Source organism: Coregonus lavaretus (genome assembly GCF_964263955.1).
Source record: "Coregonus lavaretus genome assembly, chromosome: 15".
Taxonomy (NCBI): Eukaryota; Metazoa; Chordata; class Actinopteri; order Salmoniformes; family Salmonidae; genus Coregonus; species Coregonus lavaretus.
In genome coordinates, this window is record NC_140002.1 from 36,557,283 (window position 1) to 36,579,009 (window position 21,727).

At 47.0% G+C, this 21,727-nt stretch overlaps 1 protein-coding gene across 1 annotated transcript in view; it reads right to left on the reverse strand.

Moving 5' to 3' along the window:
- Window positions 1–21,727, reverse strand: part of LOC311143124 (roundabout homolog 2-like) — a gene marked incomplete at both ends in the record, with an annotated part of 174,370 nt that overhangs the window by 31,837 nt on the left and 120,806 nt on the right. Inside the window, 3 exons of the mRNA XM_084178921.1 lie at window positions 1,824–1,962; window positions 2,079–2,199; window positions 2,391–2,548. Of these exons, the coding sequence (XP_084035047.1) occupies window positions 1,824–1,962; window positions 2,079–2,199; window positions 2,391–2,548 (418 nt within the window). The remainder of the gene's footprint in view (window positions 1–1,823; window positions 1,963–2,078; window positions 2,200–2,390; window positions 2,549–21,727) is intronic.

Sequence of the window (21,727 nt, forward strand, 5' to 3'; positions counted from 1 at the left end):
ATCCACACCCAGAAGCAGACAGTCACACAGACACACACAGACAGACAGGCAGACACACAAACACACACAGCTACGGATGAGAAAGACTTGGCAGTAATGACTAATTCATAAAGATACACTACGCATCACAGCAGCCAGCCAGTCTCAGCACTGAGAGAAACAGCAGTCCTAACAGAGCAGCGCTAACAGTCCATCACTCAGGGGCAGAGGGTTTGACATGGCTACAGAGCATGGAGCATTATGGAGCTGGACTCTCCCCTCTAAGGGGCCTTTTCTGGTCTCTGAAGCAGGCAGACCAGCAGCCTATAAACCTGTCTAGTCTTCCATACCATCTGGACATGTGAGACGAGCAGAGCAGTGAAACACAATGATGGGGGAGATGGCGGGAGGGGGCACGGATAAGAGAAGGTGAGAAAAGTGAAGGAGAAAATATCGATAGAGCTTTTCTGTCCGTTCGGACAGTTGTTCTGTCTGACTGAACCTTGTGAAGGCTCCAGTCACGTCACGTCTCTGACCCACATACACACCTCCCTGGAGGGCCGGTCTGAGAGGGATGGAGGGATGGGGAAAGTGAGGGAGGGAAGGAGGGAGCGTAAGAGAGAGAGCGAGAGAAAGGAAGAGAGAAGGGAGGAAGGCTGGTCTGGAAGTAGGGCATGTTTCTGGAGTCAGGGGGAAGGAGGGAGTAAGGAGTGAGCAGGGAAAAGCCAGACACTACTCTACTCCTGTCTGAGAGAGCACTCCCCACGGCCACCTCCTGTCTCAGACACATGCTGCTGCTGCTGTACATGCAGACGGAAACCAACACTCTCACACACCACTCCTTTAGAGTAGCTACTTCCTTTAGAAATACACACTTATGCCATGTAGGGAAAAACATATTTCCTCTCACGCAGATCACAATATGGTCAAAGACGTCATATGGGATTAAATATGAACAAACTGTGAGAGCATTTTCAGTTACTGTGACGAAGAGAGCAGAGAGTCATGGTAAATGTAGTTTTATGCTGTTGACCTAAACACACATTGACTCCATTGGCAGCATGGTCCTGATTCAAAGTAATGGCCTAAATAGAGGACATTGTTAGATCTGGGACCTTGTGTAGTGTAGCTATATACATATAATTATTATTTCTATGAGTCTAGCTAGGACTGTTATATCATAGAAAATCAAAAGCTCAAACACTAAAATATACATACAGACATATAGATAGAAAGGAGGAAGGAGAAGAAATTCAATTACGGGATTCATATATTGTGAATGCACACATGCACAAGAGACATAAATGGCAATCTACGGAATACTCATGGCTTCACACACACGGACAGCATACACGCGAGCCTGCAAACACACTAAATCCACTTTTTATCTCAGGGTAGCACGCGTATGGTAAGTAGAATATATTACATTTAATCTGGGTTTAAGGACAGGACTGTGGGCTTTGAGAAATAATGTTAAGTACCGTGATCAAAGCTGTAGTAAACATGTCAGGTGTCTACCTGCTGTAGACTGGGACTCATTAGTCCTGCCTCACAATCCATATTAACACTTGTACACAATGTATGAAAAAAAATGATGTATGCACTCACTAACTGTAAGTCGCTCTGGATAAGAGCGTCTGCTAAATGACTAAAATGTAATGTAAAATGTTTCAACCACCACAGCCACAGCAGGAATTCATAGAAAACACAAACGCATGCACACACACACAAGCAGGCACAGACACACACACACACACACACACACACACACACACACACACACACACACACACACACACACACACACACACACACACACACACGTACACTCTCTCTCTCCTCACCTGCCGCGGGGTATATCCACGTCGTCCTTCCTCCAGCGTAGTGAGGGTGGTGGGTCTCCCTGTACCTGACACCTGAGCTCCACACTCTCCTCCACTAGGACCACTTGGTTCACCGGCCGACGAACAAACGTGGGTCTCTCTGGACAACCACCACACACACAAAGATAGGACATGAGTCTACAAGCTCTCATAAACAGGAAGCATGTAGACAGTGCAGCCATTACATGAAGCACCAGGGGATGGGTCTGTCCTTACCGAACACAGAGAGCTGAGCCGTCTCACTGTCTCTCTCCCCCACCATGTTGGTGGCCACACACACATACAGCCCTGCATCACTCTTCCTGGTGTTGGAGATGGTCAACTTCCCTCCACGTACCTGACAGATAGATAACAGAGATAGCTTAACAATGTCTAAATCAGACACTCTGTACACTGCTTTCAGTGATGAGAACCATTGTGACTACTAGCCACTGACTGAAATGGACTCATGCTACACCAGACAGAGGGGGTGGTTAAATTAATTTGCATAGCGCAGAGAAGAGGGTCCTGAAGAAGAACTGTACTCACAGTGATCCTTTCACCTTTGAGGTCCAGGCGGGACTTGTCTTTCCTCCAGAAGGTGGTGGGCTCAGGGTGCCCACGAGGAGGTTGGCACTCCAGGATGGCAGGCTCCCCCACCGCCACCACCACGTCCTGGGGATTCTGTCTGAAGTCATCACGCAACACTGGGAGTAACAGAGAGAGGGGGGTTAGAGTCTTTCTAAGCAAGGTTTTTACTGGGTTCATTGTGGATATATTGGATGTAGTGTTTCATCCAGTGTGTCCAAGCTGGATGATAAAAAAACACAAGAGTTCACGGATAATAAATATAATATATACAGTGTAGAAATAACATTGCACTCTGTCTGGAGGAGAGCCAGAGCCTAGAGCAGAATTCTAGTCAAACAGGAATTGTGTGGGATGGAGCCAGAGCCCCGAGGCCCTGCTGTCAATCACAGCCAGCTGTGGCAGACGAGATCCGGGGTGTCTCAGTCACAGAGGCCTGGCCAGGTCTACAGAGCCATATGGCTGGGTGGGTTCTGTCACTGTCACACGTCACTCCTCTCCTCACTCAGACAAACCTTTGTTCCTCATAAAGGTGTTGTGCCACCCCATAGTGACACACCCACCTCCCTCCCGCTGCACCACTTCCAACAATGCACCTTCAGAAAGCGCAGAGCGTGATATTCCATATGGATACAATACAATTTACAAGCCGTAAGAAAAAATAAGTGCCTTTCTTGAGCGAACACTCGCACTTATCTTTTCTTAATAGCACTGACTTTACTGATAGCTACTTTATTGAGGATATGTACTTATGACTGTGATAGGTGGTTGTCTGACTTAGCTAGCTTAAGATGAATGCACTAACCGTCGCTCTGGATAAGAGCGTCTGCTAAATGACTAAAATGTAAATGTAAGAGCCACATATTCCAGCTATATTTGTTCCACCACAGTGAGGATAAAAGGAAAAATCACAACTGTGGGAGAGAACACATTTTGGTCAGCAAGAAGTGAAATGAGATGCAATCCTGCACACCTCTGAGAGGGTAGAAACCCAACCCAATAGAATGATTCTGAAATGGGCTTAAATTCTCTAGCATGATGGGTGGTAAAAATATGGTACAACATGAAGATATTTGGATACAAATTACCATAGGGGCCTCATTACATGAGGGCATCATTATGTGAGGTGAGAGTGGAGCTAGAGGATGGTGGTATATCAGGTTACTGCATCCTAATATTCCAAACTGGTCCTGTACATGTAGCCTAAGGCCATCATTGAAACCTTGCCATGATTCAAGCCTACAGTATTTGAGAAATACTACTTTGCTAAACACCATAGACACAGAAAGCAGAGATGAAAAGGGCTTGAAACTGCATGTGAGCAATAAAATGAGCGACATTGATTTAAAAAGAGAGTAGGTGTTAAATAGCAGCTAGTTGTTGTTTGTTCTGGCTTTGGACTCACAACATACTGTACCATAAAAGAGGTATGCAAATCTTGCATGATAAATGTTAAACATCTATAGACTGGTTAGCTGACAATGTCGTGAAAACGATGCGCACGCTTCAATTGGGGCAGAAGGCCGTGTGTTGTTGTGATTCTGGATGGCAAGATAACTAACAACAATGACAAGAGGAGAATCGTGGGTGGCTCATTTCAGCTAATTTTATCTTAATCTTGATACCAAGTCCTGTTTTGAGGTATTTTGACCAATGTCACGTCTATGCTAACAGGGGTTTTTTCTGGATCAAAAAGGGGCTTAGGTGGTGTCCGTGGCAGGGGCGTGGCAGGGTGTGTGGCAGGGGCGTGGTAGGGGGCATGGCAATGAATGGGGTCGTCCACCAGCGCAGCTACATTTTAGAGAACATTTTAGAGACCACCATCTTGGCGCTGTAGAGACATTTTTAAGTCAATTTCCTGCAATTCTACACATTTTGCATGCAGCTGGGAGAAAATGTTGCAGTTTTAAAGCTAGTTTCCTGTAATTCTACGCATTTTGCCATGGATAATGCTGTGTTATTTTGTTCAAACATAACAACAAAATGAATACTGCTAAATGTTTTGCATTTTCAATTCTCCCTGACTGTCTAGCTTCTATTTTGGTGATTGTAAGTTCTTAAAGATTATAAAAATATATATAGATCCACTCCATTATCTTTTCTACATACTTAATATCTGGTTTTAGTCGTCTACGTTTATGCTTAAAGCGTTTTTCCATCCCGAAAATGTATTAAATAAATACATTTTAAAAAACACGGCACGCCCAAGGATTACAATGGCAGACAAATTCCTTGCTAATATGGCAAAAAATTGCTAGCTAGCTAACCAACAACTGTAACGATGTATTTGAGAGACAAGTGCTCATTGTGCAAATGTATTTATGTTTCCAATAAAATTGGAGACTAAATATAGTTGTCAACAATCTAAGCCAGGGTTCTTCAATTCCGGTCCTGGAGGGCCGAAACACCTCTGTTTTACATCCTCTCCTTCTAATCAGGGGCTAATTCAGACCTGGGACACCAGGTGAGTGCAATTAACTAACCAGGTAGAAATAAAAAACAGAAGTGTTTCGGCCCTCCAGGACCGGAATTGAAGAACCCTGATCTAAGCCAACCCCGTCTGTTTTGCCCCATAGTTGTGAATGCGTCGGTTTTGTTGCTAAACAACCAACCCATCTATACTGCATGTAGGCCAATGATGTAATAGAGTCCAACAACCAGGACTACTGCTGGCATTGCTGGCTGTAGAATGGTGTGTTTTATAATATGATCTCTCTTGACAGAGGTCTGCTGAACAGTAGTTTGGAGTTTGTTGAATAGTCTATGTGATGAGAACAGCCTGCAGGGGCGTGTCACTTTCTCAACAGCAGTCAGAGGCCTGTCCCATTTCTGTCACACTTACGACACATAGCCTACACATGCACACACACACACACACAGTTGCCCAGGTCACGTACTACCAGCATTTGCTGATGAGCATTTTATCAAAAAGACCCAGAGACAGAGATAGAGAGCGAGAGAGACAATAGACACACAATGGGGGCTGGAACAGGGAGGGGGTTATTTGCATTGGGGGATTTTTTTTATAAATAAACAACTTAGCATGTCTGTGCCCTAAAAAAGTCATCAGCAATCAGTCAGGAGAAACTTCAGAGTCGAGACGACAAATGTTTACCCAGCGTTCCCCAAGGCCATGAGCCCAGAACATTACCTATTAGAACGCTCTCTTTTTAGCAGCCAGGCAGCGTCGGCAGGCAGGCAAAGACAAAAGACCAAAAGCCACTCACAGAGAGGATGTGGCTGGCGGCAAACAAAGTATATACAGTAGTCACGCAGATCACGTACAAACAACTGAAGCTCGAGGAGCAAAGGGGGGTAAGGAAGCTACTGATATTGAACGGGCATGACATGATAAGTAACATCAATCAGCAGGTCACATCCAATCCCTGATCTTTAAACCTTTGACGCCCCAACTTGCATCCTACTCCTTAGGTGTCTGTCTATGTGACTGGTGACATGTCTTGACTATAACAGTGAGTGCCTCTCCCTTCATAACTGTTAACACTGGTACAATACTCCTCTCATAGAGGTGTACCAATGTCTGTCTTCCATTTGCCTGTGGGTCAGCCAGCCTGCCAGCCACCATGAATGGTTAACAGTTAAGCACTAACTACAGTCATGTTGCATTAGCATCCCCTCCTCTTGACATGTAATGTAAATTGAAGATGTAAATGTCAGAGGATGCTCTCCTCCCCTCCCCCCTCCCATCCCTCTCTCTCTCCATCCTCCCAATTACAGTAACAGAACTCCCACAGACCACACTTCCACATCTATAATTGAATATCGTCTACTCTTCTGTCTCTTTACGCATTCACTGACTAAGACGCTTCTCCTGCTCCCAACCTTACCTAACCTACTTCTCTCTCTCTCCTGCTCCCCTGCTCCTCTCCCTTCTACTGTATAACAGCATCTACAGCTGGAACTGGGAAGATTTGTGCATTTTTGGTTTGTAGCCTTCTGTGTCTGAAAGTATTGTAACATAGAAAGAGATGGATTGATGGTATGGTAAATGGCTTTTAATAAATGTTTATAACAAACTAAAGGACTTAAAAAAGTGGCTTTTAACAGGCCTGATTTGGTACAATTAGATTATAGGTGTCACGGATTCTGCCGAGGCTGCTCCCCCTCCTGGTACGAGCAGGCGTCGGCGGTCGCCGTCCCCGGAGTACTAGCTGCCACCGATCTATGTTTCTGTGTGTGATTGCTTTTGTCTGTCTGTCACACCTGTGTCCTATTGTGTATTCATCACCTGTCCTATAAGTTCCGTCTTTTTGCTTGGTAGGATTGTGTGTTGCTGTTCGCCTGTCGTTGTGCTGCGTGTTTTGTTTCTTGTTTGCATTTTTGTGTTTTACGCATGTTGCGTAAATGCTCGCCTCTTGTTGTTTGAGGTCGTTTGTTTTCCTTTTCCTTTTGGGAATTTTGAGTAAACTCTGTTGGACTGAGCCTCGGTGTCCTGCGCCTGACTTCCACCACACATACACCTCACCTCATGACAGAACAACACACCATCTCCATGGAGTCAGCAGGAACAGCGGCGATACCCGATTCCTGGGAGGACCGGATTAATTACCAGGACGCCATGATCCGGCAACTCGAGGTCGCCATGGACGAGGTGTCCAACAGTCTGCGCCGGTTGATGAATCGGGAGGTGCCCACGCCTTCTCACACCATCCCAGCACCAACGGCCAGTCCTCCTCTCTCAGCACCGGAACCCAGTGGCATTCGGCTCTCGCTCCCGAGGGCATATGACGGTTCTGCAGCCGGGTGTCAGGGCTTTCTCCTACAGGTAGAACTTTACCTTGCCACCATACACCCGGCGCCCTCGGGATACGAGAGCGTCTCCGCCCTCATCTCCTGTCTCTCCGGGAAGGCGTTGGAGTGGGCCAACGCCGAATGGAGGGGAATAGACGCCGCCACCACCACCTACGCAGAGTTTTCCCGCCGCTTCAGGACTGTCTTCGATCATCCACCTGAGGGGAAAGCGGCGGGAGAGCGTCTATTCCACCTCCGACAGGGGAAGAGGAGCGCACAGGAGTTCGCACTGGAGTTCCGGACACTAGCAGCGGATGCGGGATGGAATGAGAGGGCCCTCATTGACCACTATCGGTGTAGCCTACGAGAGGACGTTCGTCGTGAGATGGCCTGCAGGGACACCAACCTGTCGTTCGACCAGCTGGTGGACATCTCCATCAGTCTAGACACCCTGCTGGCTACCCGCGGACGTCCCGAGTGGGGGTCGTCCATTCCATCCTCCAGCACCTCCGAGCCTATTCCTATGGAGCTCGGGGGTGCTGGCGCTAGAGAGAGGAGGAGGGAGAACCCGAGGAGGGCCAACCCCTGCACCAACTGTGGCCGTGGAGGACACACCACGGCCAGGTGCTGGGGAGGGTCTTCTGAGAGAGGGGACAACAGGTCACGCACTGGGGAGTCATTTCAGGTGAGTAGGCGCCCCACTTACCCAGAGCTCTCTGTTGGTCACATGAGTATTCCTGTGCGTTTTCCACAGGTGGCACCTCATTCCCAGCATAAGGCGCTAGTAGATTCAGGCGCAGCTGGGAACTTTATTGATCGTAAATTTTGTGCTAGGTTAGGAATTCCCCTTCGGCCGGTAGAAGTTCCATTCCCTGTCCATGCATTAGACAGCCGGCCGTTGGGGTCGGGTCTGATCAGGGATGTCACAGCACCGCTGACGATGACTACGCAGGGGGGTCATGAGGAGATCATTCAGTTCTATCTGATTGACTCTCCTGCGTACCCAGTGGTGTTGGGGCTTCCCTGGTTAAGTACCCACGATCCTACCATAGCGTGGCAACAGAGGGCTCTTATGGAGTGGTCTGCCCAGTGTGTAGGGAGATGTCTAGGTGTTTCCATAGGGGCGACCTCGGTAGAGAGTCCGAACCAAGTGCCCGCACTGCGCATTCCCCCCGAGTATGAGGATTTAGCACTGGTCTTTAGTAAATCGAGGGCAGCAAGGCTACCTCCTCATAGACAGGGGGACTGTGCGATAAATATCCAGACTGGAGCAGCTCTTCCCAGGAGTCATGTGTATCCCCTGTCTCAAGAGGAGACAGCGGCTATGGAGACATACATAGCCGAGTCCTTGGCACAGGGATACATACGGCCCTCTATTTCCCCAGTCTCCTCGAGTTTCTTCTTTGTGAAGAAGAAGGACGGGGGATTGCGCCCGTGTATTGATTATCGTAGTCTCAATCAGATTACAGTTAAATACAGCTACCCACTGCCACTGATTGCGACGATGACGGAATCATTACGCGGAGCGCGATTCTTCACAAAGTTAGATCTCAGGAGCGCGTACAATCTGGTGCGCATTAAGGGGGGGGATGAATGGAAGACAGCATTTAGTACCACCTCGGGTCATTACGAGTATCTCGTCATGCCATACGGGTTAATGAATGCTCCTTCAGTCTTCCAATCCTTTGTTGACGAGATTTTCCGGGACATGCATGGGCAGGGTGTAGTAGTTTACATCGACGACATCCTGGTGTACTCTTCTACACGAGCCGAGCATGTAGCCCAGGTGCGCCGAGTATTGAGACGACTGTTGGAGCATGACTTGTATGTCAAGGCAGAGAAATGCCTGTTCTTCCAGGAGTCCGTCTCCTTTTTGGGTTATCGGTTGTCCGCGTCTGGCGTGGAGATAGAGGTAGATCGGGTATCGGCTGTGCGTAATTGGCAAACTCCAACCACCGTAAAAGAGGTGCAGCGGTTCTTGGGTTTTGCTAATTACTACCGGAGGTTTATCCGGGGCTTTGGACAGGTTGCAGTTCCCATTACGTCCCTGCTAAAGGGGGGTCCGGTGCGCTTGCAGTGGTCAGCTGAGGCGGACAGGGCATTTGTCAAACTGAAGAACCTGTTCGCCTCGGCCCCGGTGCTGGCGCATCCGGATCCCTCTTTGCCTTTCCAAGTAGAGGTGGACGCGTCCGAGACCGGTATTGGGGCAGTCCTGTCACAACGGTCCGGCACGCCACCTAAGCTCCGCCCCTGTGCATTCTACTCTAAGAAGCTCAGCTCGGCGGAGCGCAATTATGACGTTGGGGACAGGGAGCTGTTAGCTGTAGTCCAGGCCCTAAAGGTGTGGAGGCATTGGCTTGAGGGGGCTCAACACCCTTTCCTCATTCTGACTGATCACCGTAACCTGGAGTACATCCGGGCAGCTAGGAGATTGAACCCTCGTCAGGCTAGGTGGAACATGTTCCTGACCCGGTTTGTTTTTAAGATCACATACATCCCTGGGTCCCAGAACGGTAAGGCAGACGCCCTGTCCCGGCAGTATGACACAGAGGAGAGGTCCATTGAGCCTATTTCCATACTGCCGGAGTCTTGTTTGGTGGCTCCGGTAGTATGGGAGGTCGATGCGGAAATCGAGCGGGCGCTGCGTACCGACCCTACTCCCCCCGAGTGTCCTGTGGGGCGGACGTACGTTCCGCTCGAGGTTCGTGATCGGCTTATTTCTTGGGCTCATACATCACCCTCCTCTGGACATCCTGGTATTGGTCGGACGGTGCACTGCCTTAGCGTAAAATACTGGTGGCCAACGTTAGCCAGGGATGTGAGGGTTTATGTCTCCTCCTGCTCGGTATGTGCCCAGTGTAAGGCACCTAGACATTTGCCCAGAGGTAAGTTACATCCTCTGCCCGTTCCACAACGACCATGGTCCCACCTCTCGGTAGATTTCGTGACCGATCTACCCCCTTCCCAGGGTAATACCACCATTTTGGTCGTTGTGGATCGGTTTTCTAAGGCCTGTCGTCTCCTCCCACTGCTGGGTCTCCCTACTGCCCTACAGACCGCCGAGGCCCTCTTTACCCACGTGTTCCGGCACTATGGGGTCCCCGAGGATATTGTGTCCGACCGAGGTCCCCAGTTCACCTCCAGAGTCTGGGGGGCTTTCATGGAACGCCTGGGGGTCTCGGTTAGCCTTACCTCGGGGTACCACCCAGAGAGCAATGGGCAGGTTGAACGTGTGAACCAGGATGTGGGTAGGTTTTTGAGGTCCTATTGCCGGGACCGGCCGGAGGAGTGGTCGAGGTATATCCCCTGGGCAGAGATGGCCCAGAACTCTCTCCGCCACTCCTCCACCGGATTAACACCTTTCCAGTGTATTTTAGGGTATCAGCCGGTCCTGGCACCGTGGCACGAGAGCCAGACCGAGGCCCCTGCGGTGGACGAGTGGATTCGGCGCTCGGAGGAGACGTGGGACGCTGCCCATGTCCATCTGCAGCGTGCCATCCGTCAACAAAAGGCGAGCGCCGATCGCCACCGCAGTGAGGGGCCGGTGTACGCACCGGGAGATCGAGTCTGGCTCTCGACTCGAAACCTGCCCCTCCGCCTGCCCTGCCGGAAGCTGGGTCGGCGGTTTGTGGGGCCCTTTAAAGTCCTGAGAAGGTTGAACGAGGTGTGTTACAGGTTACAACTGCCTATAGAGTACAAAAATATTAACCCCTCGTTCCATGTGTCTCTTCTCAGGCCGGTGGTAGCTGGTCCACTCCAGGAGAATGAGATAGGAGAGACCCCTCCGCCCCCTTTGGACATCGAGGGGGCCCCGGCGTACAGAGTCCGGACCATCTTGGACTCGAGGCGCCGGATGAGTGGTCTCCAGTATCTCGTGGAGTGGGAGGGGTACGGTCCGGAGGAACGGTGCTGGGTGCCCAGGAGGGACATCCTCGATCCATCCCTCCTGACTGATTTCCACCGTGGGCATCCCACGCGCCCGGGTCCGCGTCCTCCTGGCCGTCCCCGAGGCCGGGGTCGGCGCACGGCTGGAGCCGCGCGTCAAGGGGGGGGTACTGTCACGGATTCTGCCGAGGCTGCTCCCCCTCCTGGTACGAGCAGGCGTCGGCGGTCGCCGTCCCCGGAGTACTAGCTGCCACCGATCTATGTTTCTGTGTGTGATTGCTTTTGTCTGTCTGTCACACCTGTGTCCTATTGTGTATTCATCACCTGTCCTATAAGTTCCGTCTTTTTGCTTGGTAGGATTGTGTGTTGCTGTTCGCCTGTCGTTGTGCTGCGTGTTTTGTTTCTTGTTTGCATTTTTGTGTTTTACGCATGTTGCGTAAATGCTCGCCTCTTGTTGTTTGAGGTCGTTTGTTTTCCTTTTCCTTTTGGGAATTTTGAGTAAACTCTGTTGGACTGAGCCTCGGTGTCCTGCGCCTGACTTCCACCACACATACACCTCACCTCATGACAATAGGCCTCTGTTTGGTGCTCCCTACTGAATGAGTAAATCACTGGGTTCTGATGTCATCTCTAGCCCAGTCATCCTGGAAGAGGCTCAGTGGCCCACAGGCCCTGTGTGTTTCTAGGACTGGACACTGAGAGGATGCCTTCTGCAGTACAGTACACTGTGGGGTTGGGTGGGTTGGGGGTGGGGGGATGGGGGGGGTGGGGGGGGTGGGGGGGGGGTGGGGGGGGGAGATGACTATGATATGTGGTTCTCTCACTTAGCTATCTTAAGATGAATGCAGTAATTACTCTTGGTAAGAGCGTCTGCTAAATGACTAAAATGTAAATGTAGATTAAAAAAATTTAATAAAAAAAGTTAACCTTTATTTAACTAGGCAAGTCAGTTAAGAACAAATTCTTATTTACAATGATGTCCTATACCAGCCAAACCCGGACGACGCTGGGCCAATTGTGCGCCGCCCTATGGGACTCCCAATCACGGCCGGTTGTGATACAGCCTGGAATCGAACCAGGGTGTCTGTAGTGACGCCTCAAGCACTAAAATGCAGTGCCTTAGACCGCTGCGCCACAAGATAAGGAGAGCGAGAGAGTGAAAGAGCAGAGAGATACAGAAACACACAGAGAGAGATAGAGAGAAAGAAAGATAGAGAGAGAAAGAAAGAGAGAGCAAAGAGAGAGTGAAAGAGCAGAGAGAGAGAGAGCTTATTTCGCAGAGTGGTCGCTAGCATCATAAAACCTTCCAGCAATATTGTGAAAATGTTATGCATCAGCGGGAGTGTGAGTCAGGGATCTGAATCTGCCCTTTTATCTGCCTTGTTTCACTAAAGCAGCTATAGCCTGGGGAGGGTGGCTTTATTACATGCACTTGTCTTCCTTCGCTAAGATCACACAATGCAGTGTTGCAAAAAAGGTTGCTCAAACACAATGGAGAGAACTTGATAGTATAAAATAATGTCCCTAAATGTGTTTGTGTTCTCACTAAGATCAGGTTTAATTACGAACTAAACTGTTCAGCTTTTCAGAGTAGGTGTGTAAGAGAAACAATGAGAGACAGAGAGAAGCAGAGAGAGTGTGCCAGAGAAAAAATGGCTGCCATTAATCTTCTCCAATATGCCTGCTGCTCTCTCCTCTCTTCTCACTGACAAATGATAAAACAGCAAACAGGCAGATGAAACTGCATGAAATTCAGCATTTCTCTCCATCGGTTCAATTCTGCTGGGATTTAATTTAAAAAAGTGGTGTCAGAGAGAAGCAACAAAATGCCTGGGACCATCTGTGCCTCGAAACCATCCAGCGTGTTCTAACATCAGTGGAGAGCAGAGCTGCCTAGCTAACAGAGGGCGGAGTGGGGAGGAATATTCGGAGCTTTGTTTACTGCCTGGCTACGATTACATTCTTTCTTTTGGACACATGCAGATGGTACACAGCATGTATATGTTTCGAGCTGTAGAATGTAAACAGGTGGAGGACGTGGCTACAGTAAACATTTTCCCATTTCCAACAGCTGACATTCAGGACAAAGAGAAAGCTCATTAATATGGTAATGTGATGGTATCACATCAATCCATAATCACACTTCTGCATACATACACGTCCTTTCGGTTGTTTCATTGAACTGCATGATAACGTGACCTTTGACTGGGGAATCAGCAGAAAGGTAAGGAGGGGAAACAATCTCAGGGCTTGGGTCTGCGGGGAGAAGGGTACATTCTCTATATAGCGCCAGTTACCTGTAGGCATATCTCCACTACACATTGAAGAACGATGGTGTGTAATGTATAATGTACCAGTGTTGGTGGAGTACCATCTGTTAATAAGGCCACCACCCCCCAACCCTATGTGCCAAGGGAAAGCATGGCATCAAAACAAGTCCAGTGCCATGCGAGTGAGGAGGGGGAAGGCGTGACGGCTAGGGGGTTGAAACAGGTGTCTTCTGCCCCCCACAGGCGCTACTGAGCCCCTGGAAGCAGCTTACAGTAGCCATTAGGATTATTCACCCCAAATCTATGTTAATCACATTTGAGCACATGGTAGCCCACTGCTACCACTGCCACAAACCATATTCATCAGGACTGTTGATGGAGACGTAGTCTGGGGGACAGTTTGAGGTCAAAAGTAGCAGTGGGGGACAGCATTACTAGTCTCCCACTCATAGACACAGTCCAACACCCAGAGAGTATAGGCACTCACATTAAACCATCCTCACACAGCCCCCCCCCCCCCCCCCCCCCCCCCACAGAGCACCTGGGCAGATAAAGATGAACTATCAATCAGAGCCCTGAATGCAGAGCCACCTCAGCAAATGGCATCAATTCTTTATGGATGACAGTTCTATAGACAGATAGGCATGGGGAATCAGTCAAAGCTTTTCGATGATAGCTCATCAGAGGGGGATCACAACGAGTCTCCTCTGATGGAGGACATTCGGTCGCCCCTACACAGACCTCATACACACACCACACACACACGTCACGCACACCACATACACACCACGCTCCTCTCAGGGAGCTCCACTGTAACATGTTCCAAAGGGCCTATGTGTCAAACATTACTTCCCATTCAGCTGTCTGTGCTGGCACTGAGAGGGAGCTGAGAGGGAGCTGAGAGGGAGCAAGAGTGAAAGAGAGAGGAAGAAGAGCAGAAAAATAGGAAAATATAACCGCTCATCCCACAAGAGGCCTTTGTGTGGCAAACTTCCAGGAATCAGGTTTAATCAGTTTTTCCTTCTTCTTCTGTCAGTCTTCTGCCTTCTCTCTGTCTCTCTCTCTCACACACACACACAAATCCCTGTCTCTCCCGGCAGCAGCAGTAGTTGTGCCTGCAGTCTCTCGTCCTCCATGACTCTCTCTAACTCTTCTGACAAACCATCTTGTTTATTTATTCACAAACCTCAGCATTAATCTCTCACCCCAACCATCACTCTCTCCTCCTCCGCTTTCACAATCTATCCCTCCATCACTTCCACACTATCTCTCTAAATCCCTCTCTCCACATCTCTTTATCCATCTCCCCCTGAAGGGTAGAAAATAAAATACTCTGCAAAAGAAGCCTGTTAATGTTTTTTTTTCTTTTTCTGGTTTATCCTAAGCCTGCAATCGTAATAGAAAACCGTTATAGGAAATTCAGATATAGCAGGTCATTACCAGAGCTGTGTGAAATGAACCTCAGAGGACAGAGGACAGTGTATATGTGGCGTGATGCTGAGCAAAATAACAGTAAATACCAGGCTGGTTGATCCCAGCACAGCTGGAGGTCTCAGCACCTCTAATCCTGGCTCTGACTCAGCCCACTGGCCCAGGGACAGCTGAGTGACAGGACAGGGGCCACACCTCACTGCCAACTGGGCTAAAGACAGCAGACTGGCCTCACACTCCCTTTTAGAGATGTGTTAAACTGTGTGTCTGTAGGGCTCTGTGTGGTATTGGGTCTAACAGGGACCAGACTTTCCACTAACAGACTTTCCATTTACTGTCAGGTGTCAATCAATTTGGACTGACAGTTTGGGATAAACAACTTCAAGTTCATGGCATAATAATGAACTTGAACTAACAAACTCAGTAATTCCAGTCCTAATATTAAACAATGATGTGGTTATTCAGCAGATCTTTCAGTTGACACCGTCCTGCCTTGTTGCACTAGCTAATACCATCATTCTGTTGACAGTTGTAATGTCAAGTCCTGTGAAGTCCGTATCATGTTGATGTGGCCACAGACTGAACACTGTACTGGTGTTGGCAGTCAAAGGACCGGCTGTCACATCAAACCACAGTGCTCTGATACAATCGTCTAGCAATCTGGCCATCCCAGAGACAGACAGACAGACAGCACATCAATGGCTGGTCAGAGCTCTAGCATATGGCTGACAGGAAGCCAACAGCAGGATGACCGACTGCCTGACCGCCCCACTGCCCGGCCGGCTGACCGCTGGTCTATAAGCAGACTAACTGTGGACAGATCCGACGATTAGCTTCTGCTCTTCATTCACTTATTAGATTTCCGGGGTAATCTGACTGACCAGGGCTAGGGACAGGAGGTGGAGAGGAAAGGGTTAATGCCAATGCATATCTATACACTGTAGATGATATACCCAGCTAGTAATAGAGACTAAACATTGGTGCCTTAACAATGTACCTGACCACATAGCCACATCCAGAGATCAGCACAGACACGCACGTTCTTTATCGATATATCTCATTCATATGCTCTCCACACAAAGAAATCAGACACATTTGATTCTATTGTCTGCTGTTTTATCTTATTATTTCATCAAGGTGAAACCCTTCCAAATATTTTATTGCATTCACCATCGCCCGCGGCCAGGCTTTGGTCCTAGCACTGCTATAACTGACACACAGTGATTGATCACATAAATCTCACCATCAGCAGAGAGAGAGAAAGAGAGAGAAAGAGAGAAAGAAAGAGAGAGAGAGGAGAAATAAATAAGCAAGTGATGGCTCTTTCCCTGTGGGCAGTGTAATAACCCTTTAAATCATCTTAAGGTGACTGCTGTGACAGCCAGGCTGCCTCTGCTTTGCCAGCCACTATCTCTGCCTGCTGACAATGGAGCCAGTCTGGGGCTGGGGCTCCGTCGTCACATTTCACATACGACTCCATATGCCAAACCCAATCATCTATGGAGAGATGAACAAGAAGGAGGATCAAGACAACACTGACATATCCGTGGAGGAAGAGGTCATATGCACGCAATGAATGAATGACAGGCACATACAGTACAAGGACATGGATGCTAGTACACATAAACACACATAAGACACACAATATGACAGACTTTTGATCTCTACTCCTTTTTCCTGGTATAAGGAGGGAGAAAACAACAACAGACCATATCCTCCAGTGGATGAGCATGTGTTCTGGACTTGTTACCTCACATCAGCTGAGGTAGTTATTACCGTGGCAACACCGTGGCAACCCCGTGGCAACCCCTGCACCTCCAGTGACCACGATGTCATTAGAGGTGAGAGAAGCAGCCCAGTGGTTCTGCTAATTACAACAACAACCACTCGTGGTTAACGAGGACCTAATTACCTGAACATGGTCTCTGCCATAGGGGACAGACAGACAGGGAGGGAGGGGTGTTGTCTCGCAGGTGAGAGAGGACACAGTGAACTTTGAAGTGCAGTGTATACTGTACTGTAGCCAATATCTCAATGGTTTCAACTTTAGGGTAAGCTCCTAACAGTCTATCCTGGTCATATAAAGACCTGCACATTTTAAAATCCCATGCCCCCTGCCCCATTGTCTACTCCACTAAGCAGCTCACCATTGTCAAAGGCTGTTGCAGCAAAAAATGTAAGCATATCACAGTATATCCCCAGCCATTATAGAGCTATTGATGCAGCATTGCCAGGATACCCACCTCTCCAAGCTCCCTGAAAAGTACCCAGAGGATTTAAAGAGCACTAGGTCACTCTTCCCAAACGGAGCAGTCAGCTAAATCCCCTGGATTCTAATCCCCTCCCCATTCCACTCTCCAGGGGGAAATACCCACACCGCCACCATGATTCCCACTGTTGACCCTCCACAAGACTGGCAACTTCAACTCACTTCCCAAGGGCACTTACTATTATGCTGAATGCCACATTCCCTTTTCTGAAGATGCAACATGTTGGCAAACGAACACAGAGACAGCTTGTTAATTAGACACACAAACCAGTGGAGAGGAAGATATTTGACTTATTTTGGGAGAATTAAAAGCTAAATAAAACATACACACATGCACGATACACACACATTTGTTTTTCTCTCACAACAGCTTTTTAAAATCAGCACATCCACAAACCCCAGCTGTGCAGCTAGTTGATTGCCATTATCATTATCAATAATCTCTTGAGTGATGAAATAACACATTAAAACAACAAGCACCCTAATGGAAATCAACATTCTATTGTGAAAGAAAAATAACATAACCATTACAAAAGTGAGTCAGGAGTTGACAATGGAAAGCTGAAAAGTGGAAGAGAAGGAGAAACTAAGGCACAGTTAGAAAGATAGGAATGAAGAAGAGAGAAGAAAGTGAAGGTTGATGAATATGGTTCAGCTTTGTAGAGTATCTCTTCTGACCTTCAGCTACCCATTGGGTTACAAAACCTCCCACACCGACGGACCACCAGGGAAAACATCATGGCATTCTATAGCACATCATGGACAGGAACAAAAAATACCCCAGCATTCACTCTCCCTGGGACTACTATTGGTGATACATAGTGAATAAATAAACCCACTCACACACAATGCTGTCCTATTGCAGACGATTACTTGGCCTCTCTGTGTATTGTGTGTGAGTGTGTCTTTTTGGATTTCAACTGTCTGACAATTTAATTCATAATTTTTTTTTTTGGGGGGGGGATCAGCTTTAATATTGCAGATAGATTGTGGCTTCCATCAATATAATTGTCTGCATCATTTCCAATCCCTCATATATTTTTTGGGTACATTTAAAAGAGTTGCAAAGAAAAAGCCATATCTCAGAAAGGCCAATAAAAAGAAAAGATTAAGATGGGCAGTCTGAGATATGGCTTTTTCTTTGCAACTCTGCCTAGAAGGTCTGCATCCCGGAGTCGCCTTTTCACTGTTGACGTTGAGACTGGTGTTTTGCAGGTACTATTTAATGAAGCTGGCAGTTGAGGACCTGTGAGGCGCCTGTTTCTCAAACTAGACACTCTAATGTATTTGTCCTCTTGCTCAGTTGTGCACCAGGGCCTCCCACTCCTCTTTCTATTCTGGTTAGAGCCTGTTTGCGCTGTTCTGTGAAGGGAGTAGAACACAGCGTTGTACGAGAACTTCAGTTTCTTGGCAATTTCTCGCATAGAATAGCCTTCATTTCTCAGAACAAGAATAGACTGACGAGTTTCAAAATAATGTTATTTGTTTCTGGCCATTTTGAGCCTGTAATCGAACCCACAATTGCTGATGCTCCAGATACTCAACTAGTCTCAAGAAGGCGAATTGTATTGCTTCTTTAATCAGCACAACAGTTTTCAGCTGTGCTATCATAATTGCAAAAGGGTTTTCTAATTATCAATTAGCCTTTTAAAATTATAAACTTGGATTAGCAAACACAACGTGCCATTGGAACACAGGACTGATGGTTGCTGATAATGGGCCTCTGTACGCCTATGTAGATATTCCATGAAAAATCAGCCGTTTCCAGCTACAATAGCCATTTACAACATTAACAATGTCTACACTGTATTTCTGATCAATGTGATGTTATTTTAATGGACAAAAAAAGTACTTTTCTTTCGAAAACAAGGACATTTCTAAGTGACCCCAAACTGGCTCTATTTTTTCCTTTCTTATTTTCCCCTAACCTTACCACCCCTCCCCTAATTGGAGTAAACAAATGGGCAACAACACTTAGGCATCTACTTCCAGCTTTTACATACAGTTGAAGTTGGAAGTTTACATACACTTAGGTAGGAGTCATTAAAACTTGTTTTTCAACCACTCCACAAATTTCTTGTTAACAAACTATAGTTTTGGTAAGTCGATTAGGACATCTACTTTGTGCATGACACAAGTAATTTTTCAAACAATTGTTTACAGACAGATTATTCACTTATAATTCACTGTATCACAATTCCAGTGGGTCAGAAGTTTACATACACTAAATTGACGGTGCCTTTAAACAGCTTGGAAAATTTCAGAAGATTATGTCATGGCTTTAGGAGCTTCTGATAGGCTAATTGACATCATTTGAGTCAATTGGAGGTGTACCTGTGGATGTATTTCAAGTCCTACCTTCAAACTCAGTGCCTCTTTGCTTGACATCATGGGAAAATCAAAAGAAATCAGCCAAGACCTCAGAAAAAATATTGTAGACCTCCACAAGTCTGGTTCATCCTTTGGTGCAATTTACAAACGCCTGAAGGTACCACGTTCATCTGTACAAACAATAGTACACAAGTATAAACACAATGGGACCACGCAGCCGTCATACCGCTCAGGAAGGAGACGCGTTCTGTCTCCTAGAGATGAACGTACCCTGGCACGAAAAGTGCAAATCAATCCCAGAACAACAGCAAACGACCTTGTGAAGATGCTGGAGGAAACGGGTAAAAAAGTATCTATATCCACAGTAAAACGAGTCCTATATCGACATAACCTGAAAGGCCGCTCAGCAAGGAAGAAGCCACTGCTCCAAAACCGCCATAAAAAAGCCAGACTATGGTTTTCAACTGCATATGGGGATAAAGATCATACTTTTTGTAGAAATGTCCTTTGGTCTGATGAAACCAAAATAGAACTGTTTGCCCATAATGACCATCGTTATGTTTGGAGGAAAAACGGGGTGACTTGCAAGCCGAAGAACACCATCCCAACCGTGAAGCACGGGGGTGGCAGCATCATGCTGTGGGGGTGCTTTGCTGCAGGAGGGACTGGTGCACTTCACAAAATAGATGGCATCATGAGGAAGGACAATTATGTGGATAGCTTGAAGGAACATCTCAAGACATCAGTCAGGAAGTTAAAGCTTGGTCGCAAATGGGTCTTCCAAATGGACAATGATCCCAAGCATACTTCCAAAGTTGTGCCAAAATGGCTTAAGGACAACAAAGTCAAGGTATTGGAGTGGCCATCACAAAGCCCTGACCTCAATCCTATAGAAAATGTGTGGGCAGAACTGAAAAAGCGTGTGTGAGCAAGGAGGCCTACAAACCTGACTCAGTTACACCAGCTCTGTCAGGAGGAATGGGCCAAAATTCACCCAACTTATTATGGGAAGCTTGTGGAAGTCTACCCGAAACGTTTGACCCAAGTTAAACAATTTAAAGGCAATGCTACCAAATACTAATTGAATGTATGTAAACTTCTGACCCACTGGGAATGTGATGAAATAAATAAAAGCTGAAATAAATCATTCTCTCTACTATTATTCTGACATTTCACGTTCTTAAAATAAAGTGGTGATCCTAACTTACCTAAGACAGGGAATTTTTACTAGGATTAAATGTCAGGAATTGTGAAAAACTGAGTTTAAATGTATTTGGCTAAGGTGTATGTAAACTTCCGACTTCAACTGTACTATATATATTTTACGGACACAGTGTATTTTACAATAATTATCATTTTTTTGTTTTTAATCCTAACCTTCATCTACCCTCAACCCCTACCATCTACAGTGCCTTACAAAAGTATTCATCACCCTTGGCGTTTTACCTATTTGGTGCATTACAACCTGTAATTTAAATAGATTGTTATTTGGATTTCATGTAATGGACATACACAAAATATTCCAAATTGGTGAAGTGAAATGAAAAAAATAACTTGTTTCAAAAAATTCAAAAAAATAAATAACAGAAAAGTGGTGCGTGCACATGTATTCACCCCCTTTACTATGAAACCCCTGAATAAGATCTGGTGCAACCAATTACCTTCAGAAGTCACATAATTAGTTAAATAAAGTCCACCTGTGTGCAATCTAAGTGTCACATGATCTGTCACATGATCTCAGTATATATACACCTGTTCTGAAAGCCCCCAGAGTCTGCAACACCACTAAGCAAGGGGCACCACCAAGCAAGCGGCACCATGAAGACCAAGGAGCTCTCCAAACCGGTCAGGGACAAAGTTGCGGAGAAGTACAGATCAGGGTTGGGTTATAAAAAAATATCAGAAACTTTGAACATCCCATGGAGCACCATTAAATCCATTATTTAAAAAATGGAAAGAATATGGCACCACAACAAACCTGCCAAGAGAGGGCCGCCCACCAAAACTCACAGACCAGGCAAGGAGGGCATTAATCAGAGGCAACAAAGAGACCAAAGATAACCCTAAAGGAGCTGCAAAGCTCCACAGTGGAGAATGGAGTATCTGTCCATAGGACCACTCTAAGCCATACACTCAACAGAGCTGGGCTTTACGGAAGAGTGGCCAGAAAAAAGCCATTGCTAAAAGAAAAAAATAAGCAAACACGTTTGGTGTTCGCCAAAAGGCACGTGGGAAATTTTAGATGAGACTAAAATTGAGCTTTTTGGCCATCAAGGAATACGCTATGTCTGGTGCAAACCCAACATCTCTCATCACCCAGAGAACACCATCCCCACAGTGAAGCATGGTGGTGGCAGCAT